Below are 26,150 nucleotides of genomic sequence, written 5' to 3' on the forward strand. Positions count from 1 at the left end.
AGCCTTCCCCCGACTATCCCCAAATCTCTGAGAAACACTGGCTTGTCTAGACATTAAAGTATGAGGTGTTATCTCAATAAACTCAAAACACTGAAAAATGTGATAGGCACAAAGCCTCAAGAAGGGATATTCAACCCTCCATTCTTCGAGTTTCAGCCAAACACTACTCTCAACTTTCCATTTTCAGCAGCTGTTTTGTTATATTGCAAGGCCCTTGTAATAATTAATGAAAATTGTGTTCCATATCACACCATGTAACCCAGGACTTCTTTTTGTCAAGCAATGTAAAAATCATATGCAAACATGTCGTTGAAACGCATAAGAATCCTGGCCTCAGTAAGATGCACTTTTAAATGTAAGATTGAAGAATTCATAGCTCACACATCTAATGTAACATCAATTCCACAAACTTCAAAAATTGATCAAACATGGAAGAAAAGAGCCTTCCATCCAAACACAATGAGATCGGCATTCAAAATTAGAAACTATCTTTATTGAACACGCTACTGAACCTCAGCCCAAGTGCCAAAAGCTCTCCAAGACTACACAATACATACATTTGACTGAAACATATACCCTTTAGAGACTGAAGCTTTATCAATTGGCAAGACAAGGCTGCTTGTCAATCAATTATTTGGATATAATCACAAAATAAATGAAACCTACTGGAACGGGAAATTATTTTACACAACAAATAAATGGGCAGGCAACAAAGAACTCGACAAACCAATTACAGCACCATGTCAAGCCAAAAGAACATTTATCAAGATTGTGAGGACAAAATAGAATTTAGCACTGCTTGCTGCTGGGGCTGTAAAGCAGACCATGTTGATGTGAGAGCAGGTGGTGGCATGGTTTGCTGAAGCTGCCTTACAAGCTGTACAATTCTAGAAATGGTTTCTTCCGATGCCAGATCTGCACCAGAACACAAAATCTGCACCAAAATGGATTGGTACTGTTACATGTCTCAACCGGTACAATATTATTTACATCTCAAAAGAAAACAATTTCAGATTTAAAATGTGAATACTATCATTTATGTTTCTTAAAATTAAACTAGTTTAGAATTCACGTTCATTGTAACTAAACCCATAATAAAACCTATATATACGTCAAATGATTTCTACTGATTTTGATCTATCTAAAGTTAAATTTATAGTTTCGATTTTGAAATGAGATTGATAGCTTCTTCGTAAATCGGAATCTCAATTCTAGCTTCATAATACAATCTTCCCAGGCCTTTTCAATGAATGACAGACTTTTACAAGATCAAGAGTCACTTTAAAGAGATCTTACAATGCAATATGCAATCGTGATCTGAAATACTTTATTGAATAAAAAAAATTATGCTCTGAAAGCGAACCTCAGCAAACACAGAAATAATCTTTGGCAAATGTTGGTTGCCTGGGCCAAGTAGTTGAGGATCAGACCTGCAATACATGCTTAAACTATTCATAGAAAAACAGGGGAATAAAATAATCTATAGAATAATATATTTTTTATGTTGTGGATAACCTATAGAATAATATCTTTTTTAAGCTGGACATACTAAAAAAGAGGTGCCATATTGGGGAATCAGGTTGACTTGAACCTGAGCCAGCAGTAAACTCCCAAGGACTTACCACTGAGCCACAGCCCCCAAGCTAATCCAGAGAATATAGTTCGATTTTTATTATGCATACCTCTCTACCATGGAGCAAAAAAGCTCATGTAAGACTTTTGCTTCAATTATGTCGTTCTTAATAGGTAGACAACTCAACCAGGCTGGAACAACCTACGTCACAGAAAGTCAATTGGATAATTTCAAAATTTATCCAGGTAGTAATCTCTACAATAACAAACCTGCTACCTTGCATCAATATTTTAGATTTCAATTACCTGTGATGCATCAATAAAGTCTCTCTGATATTCACATATCTTGCCAAGGGCTGAGATTGCATTGTCAGTAGCTATTCTATTGTCAGAGAGAAAAGCTGATGGATGACTAATCACATCATTCAACTTTGATAATGATACTGCAAGGACCACACCTAACAAAATCATTAAATATTCAAGCCAGATAAGGCTAAAAGTCCATAAGCAGATATTATACGATATAACAATACCTTCAACCAACGGTTTCATTTTTGCACCTCCATGTTTGGCACAAACTCCAATTCCATATACTGCCGCCTGTAAAAGAGTACATTTGTTCAAAAGCACATTGTAAAAGAATAAATAGATTCCACCCAGATATCCAAATAAAGAAGTGGAATAACATATTGCACCTGCCGCACATCAGCATCTTCATCTGAGCAAGCTTCTAAAAGGAATGGCAAAAATGTGTCATAGTACCTGTCAGAACAGCAAAAGACTTAAGATTCATGCTAGAAAAAAGGCAAAAGAAACACCCCAGGACATAAGCAGTTATTTAGCAAAATACTTTGTAGCAGCAACACCACACTCTGCTGCCACATTATCAAAAATGCAGATTGCTACTCGTCTCTCTTCTGGTGTCCGATCCTTTCCCTGCACAAGAAGCATAGTAGGATGAATATGGAAGAAGAATTTGACTATTCAACTTTTATAGTTATCAAATTGCACGCTTCAGGATAGCAATTGTACTATTCCCTGCATAAATTATGAACAGAAAAGTTGCTGACCTAGTACTTATATAAAAAACTGAGCCAAATTGTATCACCATGAATATTTGAAACATACCAGCATTGGGGTGATGAAAGAAACAAGCTCATCAAAATAGGGTAAGATCAGTGACTTGAACAGTTTTAAGAGTGTTCCAAGGCATTCCCCAATCTGAATAACCACTGTAGGTCAGCTGATGCAATAGACTGGATAACTTTTAAATATGCTAAGCAACAAAAGCTTCACATTCATCAGAGAACTTCATTCCTAACAAGAATTAAATACTACCATTTACTAGAGAAAATTAGTGTCCAACTATAATAGCTGGCCCTAAAATATATGGTCCATTACTTGATCGAAAACCTCTTCCTCCTCTGAATTTTCTTCTTGCAACAGATCCCTCTCCTCCGCATCAAAATCCTCAGATTTTGATCTTATGGTGCGCTCTCCTTTTCTGCTTGTGCTAGCTGTAATGACTTGCTTGAACTGATCAACCATTTTTTTAATCCATTCTGGCTCAAGAAGCAAGCCTGATATCTGTATTTCAACAAATACAAATGAAAAAAGAAATCTACAATTGGATGTAATCAATCCATAGCCTCAAGCCATATGTAAAATCGATTAATTATTGAAATATAAATTGTGTCTATTGGTTTCAAAAAGGAGAAACACTGCCAACAGATTTTTATTTTTTGAAGTAACAATGCAGTTAAAAACTAAATTCAATATGCTCTGTTTTCCTGCTTAATTCAGTTGTCTGGAAATCCCCTATACTGCAAATCATAAGATCACGGAAGAGGGACCAAAGTAACCTAAAACAATGCCCAAGGCAGCTAACTCCCAGTTATTCTAAGAATAGAACACTTGACTGACCCAGTAAAATATAGCAAAGCATCTGCAAACCTTGCACAAAATTAAGGGAAATGAGACATTTGAACCATACACGTGCTAGCTTTGCCTCATGATAAAGGCTGAAACCAGGGGCATGTGGGCAAATTTCAAAATAAAATAAAACTTTTACATTAAGACAAAATTATAAATATAACCAATTGAAATAAACTGAACTCTGACTATCACCAAAAAAAAATTCTTAATTTTAGGCAATCACCTGAATGCATTCATTTAAAGAGCATAACATATTCACAATGATCTCTGTCTCTGGTTCCTGGTACAGGGTGTAATTCCGTTAGAACTAACAAAATGAAGCATGAAACCATACATATGAGCCATCAAAACTGCATGCCAAAATGTTGACCACAAATTACAAATAAAATAGAAACAGTAAATAGGATTAAGGAAGACTTTTAAGACCTTATTTAATGCTTCAACGAGGGACAAAATAATGTAATCTGAAAGTTGCTTAACATAAGACTCATCACGACCCTGTGCCTGTCCTTTATCCACAGCCAATTTTCCAGCTTGGAGCAGCTCTGGCATAGCTGCATAAACAAAATTAGTTGGTAAATGTTCACATCAAACTTAGAACCTCTTGGTCCAAGAAATGTCTAAAACTACCTGAAATAGCAGCCTTCCGAACTTCCTCATGGAAATAGAACTTCAATAGTGGAACAAGAATCTGCACAACCTGTAATCACAATCCAATTACGAGGGTTAACAAAACAACACTATCATCCAGCAAAAATCAGACTATTACAACTCACATACCTGATCAACCCATGGATAAAATCCTTCCTTCAGTTCATCAGCATAACAGCAAAGCATGTTACATGCTGTAGCCTTTTCTTCTAATACACTTGTTCGGATGCCTATTCTTTTGTCCCCAATAGTGATGGTCTCCATGCTGAAGGTAAATAAAAATCAGCAAGCAGAAAAGATTTTTACTAAAAGAACAAAGCTTGAGAACATTGAAATAAAATGGCATAAATCTACTTTTCCCTTCCATGTCTTCAAAAGTACATAATCAATCTGCCATTCAATATGACACCCAGTATTCTTTGCCAATTCATTAAAAATAAAATTTACATTTTCAAAAGACAATCATTTCTTAGATGCTAGGTTGTGATACGCAACATCCATAAATTAAACGAGATTGAACTTACTAAACAAGAAAAAGAATTCCAAGCTAAAAGAGACATATATCCTTCAGTACACAGGATCAACAATCAATATAATATGTGAGAGATGCGGTGGTATATGGTTATGAAACAGCCTATCATATTTGATCATAGAAATTAACATCTAATTGAATGTCTTCTTACTTATCAAAGTTGAAAGCTTTGGCATCTGGATCATGTAAATCCCTGTGAACTTTTTAAACAAAAGGCACCAAGTAAGCCAAGAAGCTTCTATAGATATCATGATAAAGATTAGTTCTACCAAACTCAAACTCTATGATTGACATGTAATGTCCTAAAATTAAGAATCACAACATTGTAATACATGTCCCTCTATTTATGAAAAGCATTTTATTTTATTATGTGCACTGGTGCATTTCCATCCTTCTCTCAGCAAATCTCTAGCATTTTAGAATATAATTTTTCTATCAAGTCCGCAAAGAAGACATACCAAAATGCAAAGCTTGAGGCAAAAAGAATGTATATCAAGATGTTTTATGGGAATGTATGGGTGCACAACTTCAGCTTGTTTTCTTGGAAACATCTGAACTGATTTGATTCTGATGGCTATAAAATTCTATTAAGGTTCGACTGACTTCAGAGATGTGTAGCTGGTTCTCCGTCTTAGTATTCTGAAAAAGGTACATATGCAAATGCTAGAGCCAAAGTTAATCCAGCTTCTTGATTTTAATATCATATAATCAACAAAGATTATGTTTAGGAATAAAACTAAAGTTCTGATATTGTATATTTGTGGATTTTCACTACTTCCACCAGCAAATGTTGGGTTGTGATAAGAACAGGTTGATAAAAATCACAAGACAAGGAAGACTTGTAAAATACAAACTTGCTCAGAGGTGTTTGCATTCCACATTCTCCCCCTGATAACAAGAGCTTAGAGGTGTTTCCATACAATGTAAATCCCCTTCTCTTGTGAGCATTAGCAATATACATAAGCAAAAGGTCATTAAGGTAATGAATACTCATAGAAAATAGTCATTGTGGTGATGACTTGAGTATGATAGAACTCCATGTAGTGGAAAAACAACAATTATACATTATTCCCCAAATGCTTACAAGTAGCAAACACTGAGTTTTGTGATAATCCCACATTGACAATAAATTATAATTGTGAGACAAGGAGAACTTCTAAGGCACACCCTCACCCAAGAGCTATGCCAATGGTGTAAGATGCTTAAAGTGAAGAAAATTTTGAAGTGGCGGAATATATTCAACATTCCTCCCCCTACTACCAAATGCTTAGGCATGTGTGCACCTTGTAGATTCCTTTTTCTTATTAATATTAGCAATATGTGTAAAAGGCCATTTAGATAAATGACCATCTCATGGAAAAGTCAACATAGTGATGACTAAAATATGAAAGCTCTACATGAAGTGAGTATCACACAACAAATACAACTGAAAAATAATTCTGCGTTATAAAAGCTCCATTACTTAAAACATAATAGATATTAAGTTGTGATAATTTCAAATTGATGATGATTGTGAGACAAGGAAAGCTCATAAAGCACAACATTACCCAAAGACTTTGCCAAAGGGAAAAGAAGCTACAGGATGAGAAGCCCAAAGCATGGAAATATTCACCACTCCTCCCATTAATAAATAATAAGAGGTGCTTGTATGTTTTGGGGGTCCCCTTATCTTAAGAATATTTGTAACATATGTGAGGGTTTGATGAAAATTGTCGTTAGGGACATGGTTTGTCGGTTAAGACATGGCACTGTTATGGCAGCCACTAGGATTGAAACCTTCATGGGGCTAGTGAGCTCATGAGCTCTGCGCCCCTGCTCAGGCTCCGTGGTCGCTGGTTTGAATTGTATTTCCATTGGAGATAGGGGCCCCCTTTGTGGCCCTATTAACTAGGCCAATACATCCCTAAAAACAAAAAAAAGCTGAAAATTATCATGAGACTCAAAAGACTCATAAGACACCCTCACCCAAAAGCTGTGCCAAGGGAAAAGAGACTAGACAGCAAAAATCCCAAGCGATGAAATAAATTCAAGATTCTTCCTCCCAAATACTTGGCTTAGAAGAGCTTGTATACTCTGAGTCCCCTTCTAAAGTGAATATTAGCAATATTCATGAGTGAAAGGTTAACAAGATAATCACTACTCATGGATAAACATCATGGTAATCACCTGAGGAACGAAATACTCTAGCACTAAATCGCACGAAGATATAACACCTAAATAATACTGCACTACAGAAACCCACATCAATTACAACTAGCAAATGTTGCATGGTGATAATCTCACATTTATAATAGTTGCAAGATGAAATTTGAAAGGCATTCCTCACCCAAAAGCTTTGCAAGAGAAAAAATACTTGGGTGGAGATCAGTGTTCCTTGCAAACCCAAAGTGGGGGCATCCCAAAGACAATGAAATGGGGAAAGTCCCCCTATCGTCCTGCACCCACCTACAAGGAGGGCTATCCCCAGACATTATTGGGATCATTCCCCTCTGCAGGGATGTTCTCTGTGCCATTGCAAACAAAAACAGATTTATTGAAATTGCAATTATGCTCTATAAATTGTCTTTTCAATAATGCTTGCAAATTTTCAAAACCTCATTTCAATTTTCAGGGAGGCAAGCAAATAATTATAGAGAAGATAAATAAAAAGAATGATGATATTCCACCTCTTCAACTGCAAAGCCCTCACCTCCAAACCCCATATTGCATGTTACAAAACCACTTCTATGTAATCCATACACTAAAAAAAAATTAAAAATCAAAAACATATTCAAATTAATAAATTATTAAATAGTATCAATTGATTGATTTATTCATTTATTTGTTTGTTTGTTTGTTTGTTTTAATCATTAAGTTCAACTAGATATTAGAAAGTAGAAACAATCACTTCCAGGTTTTCTATTATATTTATTATTTATTATTTAATTCAATAAATATATATTTTACATATTAATTAATTATATACATACATAATATACTAAAATATATATATATCTATAAGATTTATTTATTTTAACCTTTAATTTCAACTCACTATTGTAATCAATCACTTGAAGTTTGATTTTTATATTTGTTATATTAATTCATTTAATAAATATATTTACACATTAATTAATTATATATTTCTATAATGTATTAAAAATGCAAATTACTATATTTAGTATCTATATAAATTAATTATTATATATTTACAAATTATTTATTGCAACTTGATTTTCTTATATATTGATAAATTGTAATTTCTTTTACTATTTAGTATTTTCCAGAATTAATTTTCCAAATATTATATATTATTTTAGCTACCATCCCCATGTCCCTGCCCTGAATTTTGGGGGGCAAATTGCTGTCCCTAAAACCCATCCTCTTGTTCCAAGACCCATGGAACATTGATGAAAATCCCGAAGCGGTGGGATTCTATTCACCGTTCCTCCCCTACTAACAAATGTTTAGAGGTCTTAGCATGCCTTTTGGATCCTCCCCTTATCTTGTGAAGATTAGCAGAGCCTGAGTGAAAGGTTGGTAATGTAATTACTACTTATGGAAAATAATCATTGTGTTGGTGACCTAAGATGAAAATACTCCACCCAGTGAAACTTCCCACAGAAATTCCATGTCTTAAAGTTGCTGCACTATAATAGCCCCAATGCCTAAAACTAAAGTTGTGAGAGACATAAAATATTGCCCAAATATAAAAAAAATCCAACAAGTGGTGTCATCATAGCATAGTTGAACTACTCGCGACTCGGCTCGACTCGCCAAGCCCCTGAGAAAAAAACTTGGCGAAAACTCTGGAAAAACTCGGAAAAACTCGGCAACGTAAAAACACGCTTAATTTTAATAAAAAATGCATTTTTTTTGCAAAATTTAATGAGAAGATGCATCCAATGAGTCAATAAATGATAACACAAAAGAAACAAGCTGATTCTAGATATATTTAAATGCAAAGTGTCTACAAAATCGCATCCTCATGAGAAATGAGGATGGCTGGAAGCAAAATAGTAAATAGTTTTTGTAAAACCAAAAGTAAATACAACTTCCTCTTCCCAGCTCTAGCTAAAACTACTTTCAAACTTTCATCATATTTGAAATTTCATCATTCATACTCATAGTTTCAAACTTTCAACTCTAAAATGTATAATACCAGGATTTCTTCAATGCTAATTATGTTGTTATATGGAGCCTAATCAAACTCGGAGGTTAAATTTTCCCTACTTCCATCAACGTAGTTTCCCCCTATATTTTTCGACAGGGGTTTGGGGGCAGCGCCCCCAAGTTGGGGTCAAGGGGCATCGCCGAAGGATCCTGAAATTTGACTAAGTCTGGAAAATTGAAGAATCCTCCAAAAACTAGATTTTACATTATAACTCCTGGAGGTCTGAAACCACTCTCAAACATCCTGACAGTATATATGGAATATAACTTAAAGTATAAGAAAGAAGAAAGATATAAGGAAATGTCACTTATACTTAAATGTTATATGGAATCCTGACGGACAGACCAAAAAACTCGGCGATTACTTGAGGGCATAGTGGGCTCTCAGCATGGCTCTTCCAAGTGAGTTTCCCCCTTCTCAGCCCAAAACCATATAGAAAAACAAAAAATGTATGTATTTTTGGCCGTTTTCTGCTATTATGCTAACCCAGGCGAGTTTTTCTTTAAAACTCGCCGAGTTTTTGGCAAAAACTCGGCGAGTTTTCCTAGCGAGTAGAAGTCATTACTACTCGCCAGGTCCAAAAACTCGGCGAGTTTTTGTCACTCACCGAGTTTTCGGCGAGTGTGCCATCTATGCATCATAGTACAAAAATGTGGTGAGTCACTTGCAAGCACCTAAATGGGCAAATGGGTCCAACTAATTTTTGGCAAGCAACTTACTAGAAAACTTGCCAAACTCGTAAAGTCTGAGCCAAAAACTCAGCTACCCGCACATAATGACAATCAACAGCAAAAAACCCAAAACCCCATCTTTTGCATTTTCTCCTTCATGTTTTTGCACCAAAAACACTTTGCCTTGCAGCACTTCTAGCAGTGATTGTGTTTCGTGTTTGAGGACATTCATAAGAAGTGCAACAAGTTGACTCAAAAAAATGCCTGAACAACCTTGTTTGTACATTACAATTTACAACCTTCGTTTACATACCGCTAGGGTGGAGGGCTTGGAGTCATGAAGTGATTGACTTAGATAGCACTGATCCATATTCAGATTGGATTGCCGATGATGTTGAGTCCATGTTTTCCAATGACATGATTTATTTTGAGAGGAAGGCAATAGAATGGGCACCAAAGATAGCAGCACATAAGAAGATAGAAGGTGAGGTATCAACAAGGCTTCATTGGTGCAAGATTAGCATGAGGATGATACTGTTCCTCATCAAGAATCATTACAATCAAATTCAAGGGCATCCACAAACCACTTAGAGCTTTGGTCAGAACTAATGTACATTTGTAATTTATAATCATATGACACTATGATGAGCATTGCACTTGTTTTTTAATCTATGAGTGAGGAAAAAACTACTTATGATTTCTCTAATTTCAGATTTATGCATGTCTTTTTAAGTTCTCTGCAAAGAACTTCATGGAACAAAAACAAGCAATCAATATGATAGTTTCTCATACTAAATTATTGGTTTTATGGTGAAACACACCTTTAACTCATATATAAGCATGTAAATATAGATCCAGGGATCTTCCATGAGTAACCTTCTTTATTGGTGGGTAAAAGTCCTGACAATCTAGATAATACTTGGGAAGTGAACAAATTATATATATATAATCTAGGAAAACTTGACGCATTTTTTTTATTCTGGTCCTAAGCAGCTACAAAATTCTTTTATAAGGGAAAAAAGCCCTGCCAATCTTAGATAAAACTTGGGAATGAGCAAATCACTACATTAAGTCAAAACTTGACCAAAGGCGTTTTTTTATTCTGGTCCTAAGCAGCTACAAAATTCTTTTATAAGGGAAAAAAGCCCTGCCAATCTAGATAAAACTTGGGAATGAGAAAATCACTACAGTAAGTCAAAACTTGACCAGAGGCCTACTGCCAATTGAATAACTAATTCAAATTTCTCAACAACAAAAAAGCATATCAATTTTAATAACAGAAATTTTAGAAGACATTAATGGAAAAAGGACCCCACTATATATACCTGTCATCATCAGAATCAATTTCATCTATAGGATCATCAGCATCAGTAATGGTGACATCTGGTTTGATTTGAGCTGAGTTAAGAAGAGGTGGCATAACAATGCTCATGTATGGTAAGAATTCCTGACCAAGACACTTACAAAGGCGAGCCCATGCCTGATAAATGTTACAAAAGATCACTGATTTCAGTCCCGTCAAACAACTAAATTAAATTTTACAGCAAAATGAAGCAGACCAATTGGGCATTTTTTGTTAAATTTCAGTACATTCACCTGAAGCATGTAACTAATTGTTGGGTCATCATCCTCCATAGGTGCCCTCTGGAGATTCATTAGCACCTCCATAACCTAACATTACAAAAAAAATACAAGTTGTCAATCACTCATGATATTGCCCAATAGTTCTTTTCAGGCATCTTAGATCCATTACATTCTAGTATACCAAGTTACAATCAGCATAATCACAATTATGCATGATAGCAGTTTAACTACAGAATAAATAGCAACTGTCCATGTAAGCTCAGTTTTCATTCAGAAGTGCAAGGATTGCACAACACAACCATTTCATCTTATTTCAGATGATAGAGCAAATAATATTAATAATAAATTTCATAAATGACTTTACTGTCCAACATTCACAATTTACACTGAGAAATCTTACAACGTGTTAGAGCAAATAATATTAATAATAAATTTCATAAATGACTTTACTGCCCAGCATCCACAATTTACACTGAGAAATCTTACAAAGTGTCACAACTAAGCCTCGTATTATGTTATTCATATACATATGACTTAAAAAAACTGAACAAAAAATGTGTATAGGTTCACAGGGTACCTGCTTAGCATCCTGACCGAACTTCTCCTTACCAACTGCCATGCCAACAAGGCTTATACATTCCATTGATTTGGCACGCAGCATTCGGTTTGACTTGTCAGTAGCATTAAGCAGGATGGTTTTTAAATACGGCATCACAGTATCATAGTACACCTGGAAACTAGACTGTGTAATCCAAATACAATGATCAGTGAAATAGTAGAGACAAAGCACCCCAATGCAGTTCTTCCAATAAACTAAAAAAACCAAAAAACACCTGTGCACAATCTGCAACTGATGCCAAAGCAGTCAAAGCCCCTTCCTGTACCATATGTTTTCCATTCTGCAATTACAAAGATAATTAATTTCAACAATTCATTTTAAGGGATCTAACTTTATTAACTATGACTGATCCCACATCATGTACCTGAAGAAGGACAAGCAAATTGGCCACAATACCATCAAGATATGGTGTCAAAATCTCAGGTGTACAACCTTCACAGAAATTTAAAACTGCCGCTGCTGCATGTGCCTAAAAATTTTGCATTGATTCAGAAAAAAGTGATGCATCAACAAGAAGATATATCCATCACATCAGGCACATAACCAACATTGATTTAGAGTAGAAAAACCCCAGATAAAGAATCCCATTGAAAAAAGGTTAAAAACCCACCTGAACACGAGGGTTTTGAATATCACCCATAGCACCTACAAGGGCAAGAATTACTTGTTGGTGAAACTGCTCTTGCAAATCCGGATTCAAGTCAGTAGCAAGCTGCCCTAGAGCATTGATGGATGCCCATCGGACACGGGGATGAGGATCTCTGAATGAATTCAATACCATGTTTACTATAGGCTCAAGGTTTTTACTCATAGCCTGTATCCAAGGAAAGCCAAAAACTCATTTTAGAGATGAACTTGAATATAAAATACTATGAATTTTTGTCAATTATAAGCAATCTGACCTTATCACAACCTTCAGCAATCTGTGCAAGAGTAATTAGTGCAGCATGCCGTTTCCTCCAATCATTGTCAGATATATAAGAAGGTAGTAACTCTGAAGCTACAGGCACAATAGTATTACCACCAAGTGAATTTGCAAGGCGGTCCAAGCACTCCAGTCCTACCTCATAATTACTAGTCCACCCAGCATCTTCATTCTCAATTTCTGCTGTATGCCAAGCAGCAGCATCTTCTATATCAAGCAACAATTTAACCAATATGGCAAACAGTTTTGCAATAAACTGGGGGAGTTTTCTCATCATTCCAGGAGCACGCTCTCTAGCCTCGGAAAGAGTAATTAAAAACTCAAGTGCCAAATGGCGAATCCCATCTTCAAGACTCTCAGCCTCAGCTATCTGAAGCATGCTGCTTACAACCTCTGGTAGCTGCTTTCGAAGAAACTGTGGTGCTGTTCCCGCCACTTCTATAAGCATTTCAAGTGCCTCTTGTGCAATAGCCTCCTCTTGAAGCTCAAGAGCTCTAGTCAACGTCTCCATCATTCCTGGCAATAAATCCTGGAATACTTCTCTGTCTTGCGAAGATTCTAGTGATTGTACAAAACTAGCAATTGCACGAAGTGCTGCCAGTCGCACGTCACCAGGCATGCTTGGTGAAAGAGTTTGTTGAAAAATACCATGGAGTACTGAGAGATGACGATAGAGCTGAGAGCTCATGTACTGTGCAAGCTGTCCAAGAACAAGAAGTGCAATCTCTTTTAGGTGCAGAACTTCAGAATTTACGCATTGAAAGAGGAAGGAAAGCAATTCAGGCCATTCATCTTCTTCCGAAATGCTTGTTGCTAGCTCAGCTACAGTATCACATAGCTTCCTCGACACACTTTTAATTTCCTCCCTCTGCAAACAGATTAACATTTGCTCCTTCACTACATGGCGAGAGCGTTCGTCAAGCTTTGACCACAAACCAATTTGTTTACGGAACAGCACAGCAGCCATGGATCTTAAACTAGGTTGGCAACTATATTGTAGTATATGCACTAACTTTAGCATCAGCGTTTCAGGATGCAACTGCTTGCAAGCATTGAAAAGTTCCTCAGCTTGACCACGAGATTCATTTCCAGCACTCATCAAATGTTCAATTAGAGCCTCAAATGGGGCTGCATCTGGACCCAAGAGGATTGAAATCTTTGCATCTAATGGTTCCATGATCGCAGGTCTTCTCTAGTAGAACCAACAAGTCAAATAGTAATATAAGCATTTAAATTAATGTTACTAAAATCAATACATAGGTAGACAGGCTTCTCAATTTGCCTGGCCTATAAAGAAATGCTACAATCAGAGTTATTTGTATTATATTCATATTAAAGGGAATTAGAATGATTGCATGCCACAATAACAAAATTGAACAAAATAAAAAAATGTCAAATACATATTCATATATTTCTCACAAAAAGCAACACAAGAAATCAGTACAAAGGAGATATGTTGTTTAGAACATCCATCAAAATCAGAATACACATCTCTCTTGTCAAGTGGGGGCAGTTATCTTCTTTTGCAAAGAAAAAATGCAGCGACATGAAGATGATGAGAGCCTGAACAAAGCCTCACCATGGTCAGTTTAGTTTCAAATTACTCCTAACTGAATTTATAAATGTCAGCAATGACTTATAAATACCTTAGACATAACTAAAGATTTAAATGAAACCCCAACTAAATTAACAATCATGGAAAATGATTCAAAAAAAGGCATATGACAGGAAGCTTTTCCAGGGAAGGGATACACATTTTTAGGATGATAAAATATTTTCACAGATTTTGCGGACAGTGAATACAATTTTGTACTTCCGTATTCCCAATTTTCAAATTTAATTTTCAGTGATCAATATTGAATGCTTATTGTCTAATATCACAGATATTGTTGTTGTTCAAACTTCAAAATTTCAAATAATGTTCCAGTGACATCAGTATGCCGACTGCTTACTTAACCCTCTAAGAGAGGAAATGATCTCATAACCTCAAAGAGTTTCTGAAATACCCTAGGAAAGTTATACAAACATGCAAGGGGAATCAACATTCTCCGAACATCTGGGATAGTGCCCCAAAATGCAGGGGAGACCAGGGGAAGACTTGTAAGAAGGGAGTTTTGTTCATGATTCGTAATGAAATGAACAAAAATCAAAGGTTGAACAAATAAATGAACTTCCAGAAGACAATTGAAGTAGCTAACAAATACAAAAATATTCCTCCATTCCTGACAAAACATTACAGTTGCTCAAAAACTCTGAAAAATAATATGACAAGAAATGACATTTATTTATCAATGGGTGCAATCAGCAAAAAGAAGCAGCATAGTGATGTTAGATTCACAAAACAAACTGACAAACATAATACATAAAGAATCTAACTGATACATATTGATAACATGTTCAGCAGAAAGATAGTTAACGTGGACAGAGTAAAAAAGTGAGTATGACAAACAATGTGCTGCACTGAATCAATTCAACAAGCATTAAAGGTCCATGCATTCAAGGTGCAAGTCTAATAATTCTAATTTCTTGGTAGCAATCTAAATATGTCAACTAAATTTGAGAAAGAGTAAAATAATAAAGCCAAAAATGAGTATGGGATGAATGTACTTGTGGTGCTTGCTGAGGACTTAAGTATTTATGATTGGCTGCACAAATACAAAAGATGAATCCACCAAAATAAGAGCCTTGCAGAAACCATTCTGTATAATATAAGCGAAAAAGGGGAAAGGGATAAAAAGAAATCTTATAGCAGCGTAATGGTGCTTATAAGAATATTTGCGTTTCCAAAGAAAGATTAAAATGTAAAAAAGACCAGTCGTTCACTCAATTTAATCCCACAACGAGGAAGAATCATGCAATTAAATTCTTTATGAGCCTGAAGGGTTGATTTTAACCAAAATGCGCACAGGTACTTTCTCAATAATAATGAAAAATCAGATCAACTTTGATCGAGATAAAAGATGAAACATCTGAATCGGACAAAATCGTTTGCCAAATCACAGGATCCTACCAACCAACACTATAATATAAAAGCTGTTAAAGACTTTGGAAACGGGAGATCGATGTCAATATACTCGCTGGCGGCACAACAACTAGCATCAACGAGAATAAGTCAAGTGAACAGAAATTCCATGAGAATCTTAAAGCGACCACAATAAACGCAAACGAAAAAGAAGAAAAAACTGGAAAACGCACAATTGGTTATACAGACCTACAAATGTTTCCCTATTTGTTGATTGAAATGAAAGCAGAACGTAGAAAAATTGTATGACAGCTAGATCAGATTGTTACAAATAGTATCAGCTGACATGAACAAAGCAGCAAAGCCCCCGATAAGTCAATCCCAGATAATTCTTATGATGATCAAAATGCTTGGCACCTAATCTTAAGTTGACATGAGGTTAAAAAACTGGGAATCTTAATGTCAACCGTCCAAATGATTTTCGATACTAAAAGGACAGTTGATGTTTCCAAACAGTCCAACTACGATTACAATTACTAAAAATTGCCCCTGGTCAAAATCTTAAAAAAGGGGCAATTTCTTAAACATGCCATACAGATTACAAATCGTCCCTAATCACGCCAAAGGGAATGAGAGGTTCAAGAAAAGTAAAGAAGAATGTTTAAAACCTCGTAAGTTCAAAGCCCGATGTAACAAGCTTAATTTTCTCAGTGTTGGTAGTCAACAACTACAAAACACGCACATGTAAAAACTCACCTACTGATATTTGCTGGAACGATTCAAGAATCGGGGCTTGCAGATGTTGTGAAACGCCAAGATACAGAGTAGGTCTAAACCCTAGAGTTCCATGGGGATTTTGAAGAGGTGAAGCAAGGCGGCAGCTTCCTTTGTAGGCCCTGCTGCTCCCATTTCTCTCCCGCCTCTACACAAGATAAAGTTCCAGTCCTTGTTCCCGCCAAATTACAAAAAAATAAAACTCGAATGTGCGTACTTAATTATGATCGTATGTTTCTGTTTCTAAACTTTCCCCGCCATTTTGCTGTCTGAAACCCCTCGGCCGTCAATGCCCCAGCTATAAATCATTAAATCTTAGACATCTCTATCTGAAAGTAATTGTAAAAAGGGTCTGTATTGGTGAGGGCCCCTGGAACCGAAAAAAAGGGATAAAGTGAGACTGAAAGCCAGTGACCCACTTTCTTCGCGCGGAATTTCTTGCGGGCTATTGGAAGAACAGGGGAGAAAACCTGTCGTCAAATTCAAATGCTTCAAATTTAATAGCAGTTTATCTCAAAAGCTCATTGGTCTCAAGTTTATATTTTTTTAAATGATGTTACATTCTGAGTTTATCTTAGTATTATTATTTTAAATATGATGTTACAATATATTCTAGGTGGTGTTAAAAATAAGGTTTTAAAATCATAATGGATGGTAGTTTATTGGGACATCTAGTTTTTGAAATTTTCTGCATCAATAATATTTTTTATTTAATGTGATCTATATAAAAGTTTAAGTCATTTATTTAAATCATATTTGAAAACATCTCTACGGTTTAATGATGTGGACATACAACTAACAAGTTGAATAATTTAACACTGAAGACCGTCAAGTTAAACAAATTATTTAAATAATCTATTGTTACGAAAATAGAATCATAGACTTAAAGAAAAGTCTTGTCTAATCTTAAAATAACTAACCCTAAAATATGCAAATTCCTTTGTTGCTAAATATTCCTATGAATCATGAGTGCATTGATAGTAAGAAGGAAGATCTTTAGGAGGTGGTAGGAGAGATTGAGAAGTGGCAAAGGCCTTATCAAGTTTTTACTTATTGTCAAGAACCTAACATTAAACAAACTCTTGCTAGCCATAAACTAGATTACAAGATATGATTTGTATTCTATTCTAAAAGAAACAACTTATACTTGTTAATTTCACATTGCAACTTTTTTCTTCAAGATACGATGAATCACTTCAAAGCTTGAATGGGCTCTATTGAAAAAGCATTGTAATGGCAATGCTTATTCGTGTAGTTTAACATGTTCCTCTTGTAGATCTTAAGCACGTACAAAAAGATGGAGTATATGTAGATGTATTCGCATAATTACAATATAAGATAATGGTGATGACAAAATATACCACTCAAGCTAAATAATAGAGTGGAGATAAGTGTTAAAACAAGCAAGAAATGTTTATGGGTTGAAATTGAATTCAAACAAAATTAAAAGGTAAGATTAACTTCAATCCTAATATGTAACGGTTATCAATAGGAAGTTCATGTTTAACTAGGTTCCCCTCCTCTTAAAAAATGGGGCGGTTGAAGGAACTTGTATTGAGCTATGAGGTCGATCTAAAAAAAAAAGATTAGTTAAATTGTAATATTTTTAAATGCAACTCAAGATGTGTAGATTGAAACTACCTGCTAAATGAGACTAGCATATAAAATGTAAGGTAAAATCAAATGATAGTTCTATTTTTTGACACTGTAAATATGCAATGAATTTAGTTAATTATTTATGCCAACAATTCTATCTTCAGACACAAACAATAAATATTTTCTAATTGTTTGTAGGATTTTAAGACCCTGTGAAAAAGTCATCAATTATATGTAAGGTCAATTATGACCTTAGTAAGGATGTGACCAATGATTTTCATTGCTCTTAATTACTTGGAGTGTTATGCTTTGATTTTCTTTAGAAGAGTGGGAGTGTTTGTTAGGTTTTCCATTATATGGTAGAATGTAGTTTACTTTATGTCTATAAAATATTTGAAGATTAAATGTTCTTTCATCATACTGACAAATTATATTGCAAAAATTTAATATCTTGTATCACCATCTACTTACAAAACTCTAAAAATCTTTTAAAGTAGAAAAATTACACCCCTAACTACTCAAAAATAAATGATGATTAGATAATGTGATAGTTATGTACTTATAATGTGTTATTGTTGGTTACATAAAATCCATTGGAAAAACCTTTCAAAATCTCCAACTTCTATTGAAAATATTCTAAGACATCACTAACTAGTTGATTCACAAAAGTTTCAATATATTCTATACATTATATAATTAACATTACTAAGATATATATTTATAAATAATATACATTGTAAATGTATATTATATACATGTACTATATATTTACATGTGTCTACATAGATATAGATATATAACACATCACATTGTATGTGTATAGATACGTGTGTTTCGAGTGAATGAAAAGAGCTTTTATAACAAAGGCAAGATTTAGCCGATAATAATGCAAGATGTAGTGATCAACATAAATCATGAGAAACTTCCAGTAGGAAAACAAATATAAACAATAGAAATAAAACTATTTCAAACAAGCATGTGAGAGACGGTGATGTTGTTCACCCCTCTTCAAATATTTTTTAGGAGAGTAGAATCCCTTTCAACATCAATGGTCTACTGGAGAATTGCACAAAGTTGGATAGGATATTAGATGAAGCAATTCAGAGCAAGTGTCGAAAGATTGGTAATAAAAGAAAGAGACTAAAATATTATATGTTGCTTCCTTTCTAAGCACTGGTTAGAAAGTAAGAGCAAATAGTTCAAATATAAGTATCCTATGTAATTTAATCAACTTAAATGTAATAATATTAGAAAACATGGTAGGATAGCTATTGGTATTTGGCCTATGTGAGAGTGGGTACAATCCTATGTTGGGGAAATTGGCGCAACTACCCTAGGTCAAACAATCAATTCTTATTGCAAGTGTTTATGCAAATCATTTTCCAACTATGGGTGCTTTGGTTTATGGGCAATGAGGTCTATGCATGTGTGCTTGAACACAAGGATTTAATCCAAAACAGGGACTAAAATAAGTTCTACTTTATATTTGATTATTTAAATTACACCCAGCATTTCGGTTAGAGGATATTTTACAAAAAAGGTGATTCTTTGAGGACCTTCCTATAATGTTCATACACCACTACTTAAAAGCAATTAGTAGATAATATGTTATAATTTTTATTCTAACTAGTCTAGCTCAAACTATTAATCATATAACTAGAAATTTCACTCAATGCATTCATAGATGTGGGATTTTGATTATGGATGTTTTGTTAGTTTGATGTTTTATTTATAGAAAGGTTAGACACGTTACAAAAAACTACAAACTAAACAAAAAATGAGGATCATGTTTCTACTCCATAATAAAATGGATCTAGTGGGTTAAGGAGAAAAGTAAGGATGAGACAATTGTTGGGAGAATATGTCACCCAAGTGGATGGGGAGGAAAGGTCACCCAAGTAGGTGAGGAGGAGGAGATTTCAATGATTAAAAAATATCAAAATCTCAAGGGAAGAACAAAGACACAAAGAACTCAGGCAAACAAATCATAGAGGAGAACCAAGAGAGATCAAAGGAAGGATATGTTATGGGGGGTCCTCGTGAGGGAGAGGGAGAAGGAGCCATTTCAATATTTTATGTAATGACAAGAATCAAAGATAAAATTATAGCTAGTAGGAAAGAGTCTAAAATATGCACACAACACCAAAATTTGATCATCCCCAAGGTTAACTTAGGGGGTCTAAAGTAAGAGGTAGAAATACCAAAGCTAGTAAAATTAGATGGATATCATGATATGTACATAAAAAGCCCTCAATAACTATCAGAGTGGTGGAGGGGAGGGGCCTCTCACTGAGAGTCCATGATAATTTGAATATAGAATGTCAAGGGAGCTAAACACCCTAACAAGCACCACTTTTTAAAAGAGTTTGTGAGGGAACATGCTCCAAATGTCTCAATACTACAAGATGAATCATTCTTTTATGGAGGATAATTAAAATAAATTACGTCGTGAATACTTGGGCATTGTGTTTCTTACTAATGGATTAATTGGAGGGGGGAGGGGGAAGGGGGGGTGTTTATATGATATGGTAGGAGTATCAAAGAAATTTTGGTGGCCACTCTCATAGCCATTGTTATTCACATCTCTAGCACTAGGGAAAATTTAAAATTCGTTTCTCAAATGTGTACAGTTTGCCTACGGAGGTTAATTGTGCATTTTATGAGAAGAAGCGAGTGGGTTAAAAATCTACATGAAGATCAAGTAGGTTGGTTGTAAAGGATTTCAATGTTGTTCTCCACCCTAATGATAAATTGGGTGGTTGCCAATTCAAGAGCACTTCTTTGTCTACCTATATGTCTTCCTACAAATATAAATCCTTGCCCGACATCAAGCCTACATAAGGATGGTTTACTTGGAATACCAGAAGGTGTATTTTGGCTTATATCCAAGTAAAAAATGAAATAATTTTTGTAAACTCAAAAAAAAAATTAAAATACACATTCTCTTCAAATGTCGACCCCTTTGTGGGTATCGATCATTATTTGGTATGGTTGGAGATATTGCAAAACTTGTAACCTAAATGCTTTTTATATAAAGTGGAATTTTGTGGTTTGAAATTTTTTAATTTTATGAGTGACTCAGGTGCTAGTGTAAGATTGGTATCAAAGATTGTAAATAATACGTTCTTAAAAAAGTTAAATGCTATGTCAAATTAGAAGCACACAAAAAAAATATAGTAGGTGATATTTTTTTCCACATAGATAAGGATGAGGTGGAGGTATATAAAGTTGAGTCTAAAATTGTTATAGAATGTATGATACATGAATCGTGAAATAAAGAAGCCACACTATGAGATTATCTTAATCGAGAACTTAGATTGAATTAGATATCTTGGATGTAAAAATTTAGGGTAAAATGGATTAAATCCAAATTATAATTCTTCCATTAGTCTACCAGCATTAAGATGTAGAACAAATAAAGTAGTCAAATCAAAACACCCAAGGGGATATTTATCTTATTTGAAACTTGGAATCTATTTAGCTTAAGGGACCAATTTTTTAGAGAATTATTTGCCTCCGTCAAAAAATAATAAAAGGGCACAAGCCTTCTTGCTCAAAGACAGCCCCACCCTTAGTTTCTTAGGGCCTTAAGTCCAACCTCTTAAAACTTATCTCTATCAATGAAGTTTAGGTGCCTAATTTTTCCTTACATTCCAAGAAGGCTTCAAGATCTTATGGGTTTCAAATGGGATTTTCACAAAAATGGGCATATTATGGGTCACAAGGTGTAGATTGTAGCTAAGGAATGTAGAATGAGATAAAGTAATACATAGAGTTTGGATTTTCATTTTCCTTGTTCTTGTCTCGGAGAAAAAAATTCATGACATACTTTTATGGTTTTTGACTAATCACTTTGTGCAATATAATTTACAATGGTATTGCTAAGGTCATAGCTCGAAGGTTGAAACAATATATATCAACAACAATATCTCTTATGAGGTACAACCTGAGTTGGCCTAGTGGTGGAGAACTTGTGCTCTTGAAAGAGAGGTCACAAGTTTAAATCCCACAAGGGGGTAGGGTATGTACACCTTATCGACTTCGATCCATTATATATATATATATATATATATATATATCTTATGAGCAAAGTGGATTTGTAGCTAGCTAGTAGATTTTGAATGAGGTCATCATTACACACGAGTCCATACACTACATCAAGAAAAATAAAAAATATGGGATGATTTTGAATCTAGCCATGAACAAGGCATATGATAGTGTCTCTTGGCTTTTCTTGGATTACATCTTTAAAATATTTGTCTTTACAACTAGTTGGAGGAGGCAGGTAAAATGTTTCATATCTATGGCCATGTCTCCCATTTTTATTAATGAATTTCTAATATATTTATTGATGCAATATAATATATAGGTATGATGATTAAATCACATCAATTGAATTATCAATTTTCATTGTGTTATTTGTGTGCTACTCACTAGGGAGTTACAAAATAAGTCATATTTTACCACAAATGGTTATTCGATCTCATAATTTGGTGTATGTTGTGCAAGCATGAGGTGATCCTATGTTCATGTTTTAGGATTTCATTCATTATTCACAAGAGCATAACATGGTTTTTGAGTCTCAACAAAACCTACAAACTTACATGGCCTCTCTTGCACCAACCTTTTGGGGTTTTATGCAAACAAAGGAGTTCTTGTGGAGGCACATTAGGTCCAAGATAAGTTGTGAAGAGCACCACATGAGGATATTTCCTTTTATTTTCAATGTATTGTATTTTGATGTTGTTTACACTTGGTTGATTATATGTTTCATGTGGCCTAGATTAACTTTGTGCCACCTTATAGCCAACACAAATTATATTTGAGGCATGGGGTTGTTGTGTATATAATACTTATTGTTATTTAAGGATTAAAAAAGGGATGTGGATTAAAAATCATCATCAACCAATTTCACCAAGGAAACAAGGTTAGATAATTAGAGTTAGGTCACAAGGAGTATGATGTGGAGTGTAATTGCATGAGTAGATGTTGTGAGGATCTCATAGTGTTATTTTATATTAGAATATAACCCATGCGGTAAATGTGGATGTGTTGTTTCTATGATTTAAGATATGTGTGTGTAGAATTCCTACGTGGTAGTTATACATTTGTGTAATCTTTTTGTAATCAATTAGTGCAACCTAGCACGTGAGTGGGCCTATTGTGAAATATTGTAATGTGTTTGAGGATTTAATAATATGCTAGGAAATCTTTTAGAGACTAGGATTTTCCCTCTTCGAGGGTCTTCCTAGGATATAGCTTGTGTCATTTTTTTGTGAATTCTATATTTATTATGTGTGTTTATTGTTGTTGGTTGCATTACTAGATAGTTTGATGCAGAGCCAGGCAACAAACTAGGTGAAAACCTTCTCTCACCCGCAACTACTATGTCCAAAACAAGTTATTTTGTTTGTTAAAGGTGTGAAAATCACACCTACCAAATACTCAACTCACAACAATTTGTGTGACCAAATCCATACCGATTTAGTATCTTCCGGTACCAGTATGATGAAAACACTCTACCCTTGTGTGAATGGCAGACAATTTTCCGGTACCGGTGGGATGAAAAACTATTGGATTTTGTCTATTGGTGGTCCAAACAAAACAAAACAGCCATAATATCTAGCTATCAGATGTGTTAGGGAATTCTTGTCTCACAATTGTCCTATTATCTACTAGCCCTACCGATAGCCTAATAGCCCTACCGGTTGAGTTCTCCAAACACAAATTAATAAAATTCCAAAGGACAAGACAAAACAAAGGTATATTCAAATACCCTTTATCTATTTACACAATTTCCCAAAGGCTTAGACTCTAACCACAATTTGAAAGAGTTGTACCCTTACTGTCCTTCCAGACCTAATTAAGCTAATTAGGCCTAATTTACAAAGCAAGTACCCCTTGTATTAGTCCCTCGACTAAACCAACACTTTTGAAAGGTGGGGTAAGGTTTAAAACCACCAAATACAAGGTTTAAAGACTTGTCTCATCTTCTTTATCTTCTGCAAGTGATTTCCACTTCTACAGTTCAGGCGGTCACATAGAGATGCCCGCCTAGGGTCAATTCAATATCTTCAGACTTGGAGCCTCCCTGCAAACCAACACCAAAATGTTATGATACAATTTCCCTTCTAAAATTTTCCCACAATTTTTTTGTTCCTCTGGTGAAAATGTCAGATTAAGGGCATCTTTACAGTGAAACCCTAGGTGTCGACAGAGTTTGTGACCAGTCTGGTTAGATTTGGATGGATCCCTACAACCCAATTGTTAAAAAACCTCAAACTTGATTCAAATGAAAGGTAAGAGACTTTCCTAACTCATCCAATTGGTTTTAGACATCTACCAATCCATACTGATCAGAAATGAACAACAAAAATGCAAAATCTTAAAAAACTCAAAGTATATTGTATTACTCCAAACTCCCAAACATCATCAATTTTCATCAACTATGCCAAAAACAACTTGGAAACAATCTAGGTGGGCATAATATATCCTCCCTAATGGTTTCCAACCACTTTTCAAACTTTGGAACTGATGGAGAATTAGTTATCCCTTTTTTACAACATTTTGCAATGACAACAAAAGTTGTCAACTTGCACTTTTCAAATTTGGTGACTCCAAGGTGTATTCGACCTATTCCAAGGATTGGTGTGATGTTTCTAAGACCAATATTTATTTTCCTGACTCATGCCTAAACTCATACTGACCCACATGGTCATTTATCCATGGTGGCTTATAAAATGCAACCATGACAATACCTTACATCAATTGGGTCTTATTGACTCACAAAACTATCAACCTATTACAAGATGATCATTTTCACCTCGTGGGTGATACTAGGCTCTATTATATTTCATTTGTGTCTTTGGGTGCTCCTGCACCATACTCCCTGGGTGATTGAATCTCAAGTCCACTTGAGATGAGTTCCCGCAATGTAGTCCCATGTTTCTTCATCTGATCTTCATCCATCCATATTGCATCTGCCTCAAGGAGTCCTTGCAACTTGACAAGGTATTGTTTGTAGACCTTATTCCTAGTTTTCTTCACAATCTTAGTGTCCAATATCCTTTCAAGCTTGAATGGCCCTTAAAAAAGGAAAGTCCTTTAGTATGTCTGCAACATCCTCCACCAAAAATGTACCATCTTCTTGTCCTGTACCTTTGAATGGCATTAGATCTGCAACATTAAAGATTGGGGATATACCTATATCTAAAGGTAATTGGATTTCATATGCATTATTCCCAAACTTCTTGAGTATTGGACAAGGTCCAACCTTTCTCATCATGAGCTTTGTGTGTTTCCCTTTTGGCAACTCTCCTTTTTCAGATTTGCCCATGCCATGTCTCCAACTTGGAACTGCACATCTCTCTTTCTCCTGTCAGCCTGCTCCTTGTACTTCTTTGTAATTCTCTACAATTACATCCTGACTTGGTCATGAATATCCTTTATACCTTCAGCAAATTCTTCTCCAGAAGCACTGATATGTTCAGTTGAGGGTAGATTTCTCAATTCCAGCACACCTCTTGGATTCAGTCCATAGACAATTTGGAAAGGGCTCCTTCTGGTACTTCTATTGACAGAATAATTATAGGCATATTCTTCTTGGGAGATGATGGAATCCCACTTTTCACCATGTTTCTTAGTGAGACACCTTAACAAATTTCCGAGTGACCTACCACTTCTGTTTGGCCATCCGTTTGGGGATGATAAGCTGAACTAAAAGACAAGTTTGTGCCTAACTTCATAAAGTCCTCCAAAAATGTCTTACAAATTTCACATCTTTTTCCAACACAATGTTCAAGGGTAAACAATGTACTCTCACAACTTCATTAAAGAAAAGGTTTTCAACATATGTAGCATCACTTGTGCTCTTGCATGGCAAAAAATGTACAATCTTGCTAAACCTGTCAACAACCACAAAAACACTGTCAAAACCTTTTTGAGTTCTTGGCAAACCCATCACAAAATCCATGCTCACACTTTCCCAAGTTCTTGAAGGAATGGCCAATGTCCGGTATAGTCTTGTGTTTGTTGTTGTCCCTTTGGCCTTTTGACACACCACACATGAATCCACAAATTTTCTGACATCTATCTGCAATTTAGGCCAGTGATAAAACATTCTCACCAACTCAAGAGTTTTGTCTAATCCAAAGTGTCCCCCCATACAACCACTATG

The 26,150-nt window shown here is 35.2% G+C and overlaps 1 protein-coding gene across 2 annotated transcripts; it reads right to left on the reverse strand.

The window, feature by feature from the left end:
• Positions 1-471: 471 nt before the first annotated feature.
• On the reverse strand, positions 472-16,879 carry LOC131041367 (uncharacterized). Of its 2 annotated transcripts, none has more exons than XM_057974412.2 (21): positions 16,361-16,879; positions 12,620-13,829; positions 12,328-12,531; positions 12,082-12,186; positions 11,932-11,997; positions 11,676-11,840; positions 11,111-11,185; positions 10,840-10,994; positions 4,288-4,423; positions 4,138-4,207; positions 3,934-4,061; positions 3,731-3,787; positions 2,974-3,159; positions 2,701-2,793; positions 2,423-2,508; positions 2,268-2,334; positions 2,106-2,172; positions 1,879-2,015; positions 1,683-1,774; positions 1,364-1,430; positions 472-934 (listed from the first exon to the last, which is right to left on the reverse strand). In XM_057974412.2, exons 2-21 carry the CDS (start codon positions 13,817-13,819, stop codon positions 764-766), a joined length of 3,327 nt encoding a protein of 1,108 aa, XP_057830395.2. In that variant the 5' UTR covers positions 13,820-13,829; positions 16,361-16,879; the 3' UTR covers positions 472-763. The 2 variants fall into 2 exon arrangements, with proteins under 2 accessions (XP_057830395.2, XP_057830394.2); XM_057974411.2 differs by having other exon boundaries at positions 12,620-13,834.
• Positions 16,880-26,150: the final 9,271 nt, after the last annotated feature.

Source organism: Cryptomeria japonica, chromosome 3 (genome assembly GCF_030272615.1).
Source record: "Cryptomeria japonica chromosome 3, Sugi_1.0, whole genome shotgun sequence".
Taxonomy (NCBI): Eukaryota; Viridiplantae; Streptophyta; class Pinopsida; order Cupressales; family Cupressaceae; genus Cryptomeria; species Cryptomeria japonica.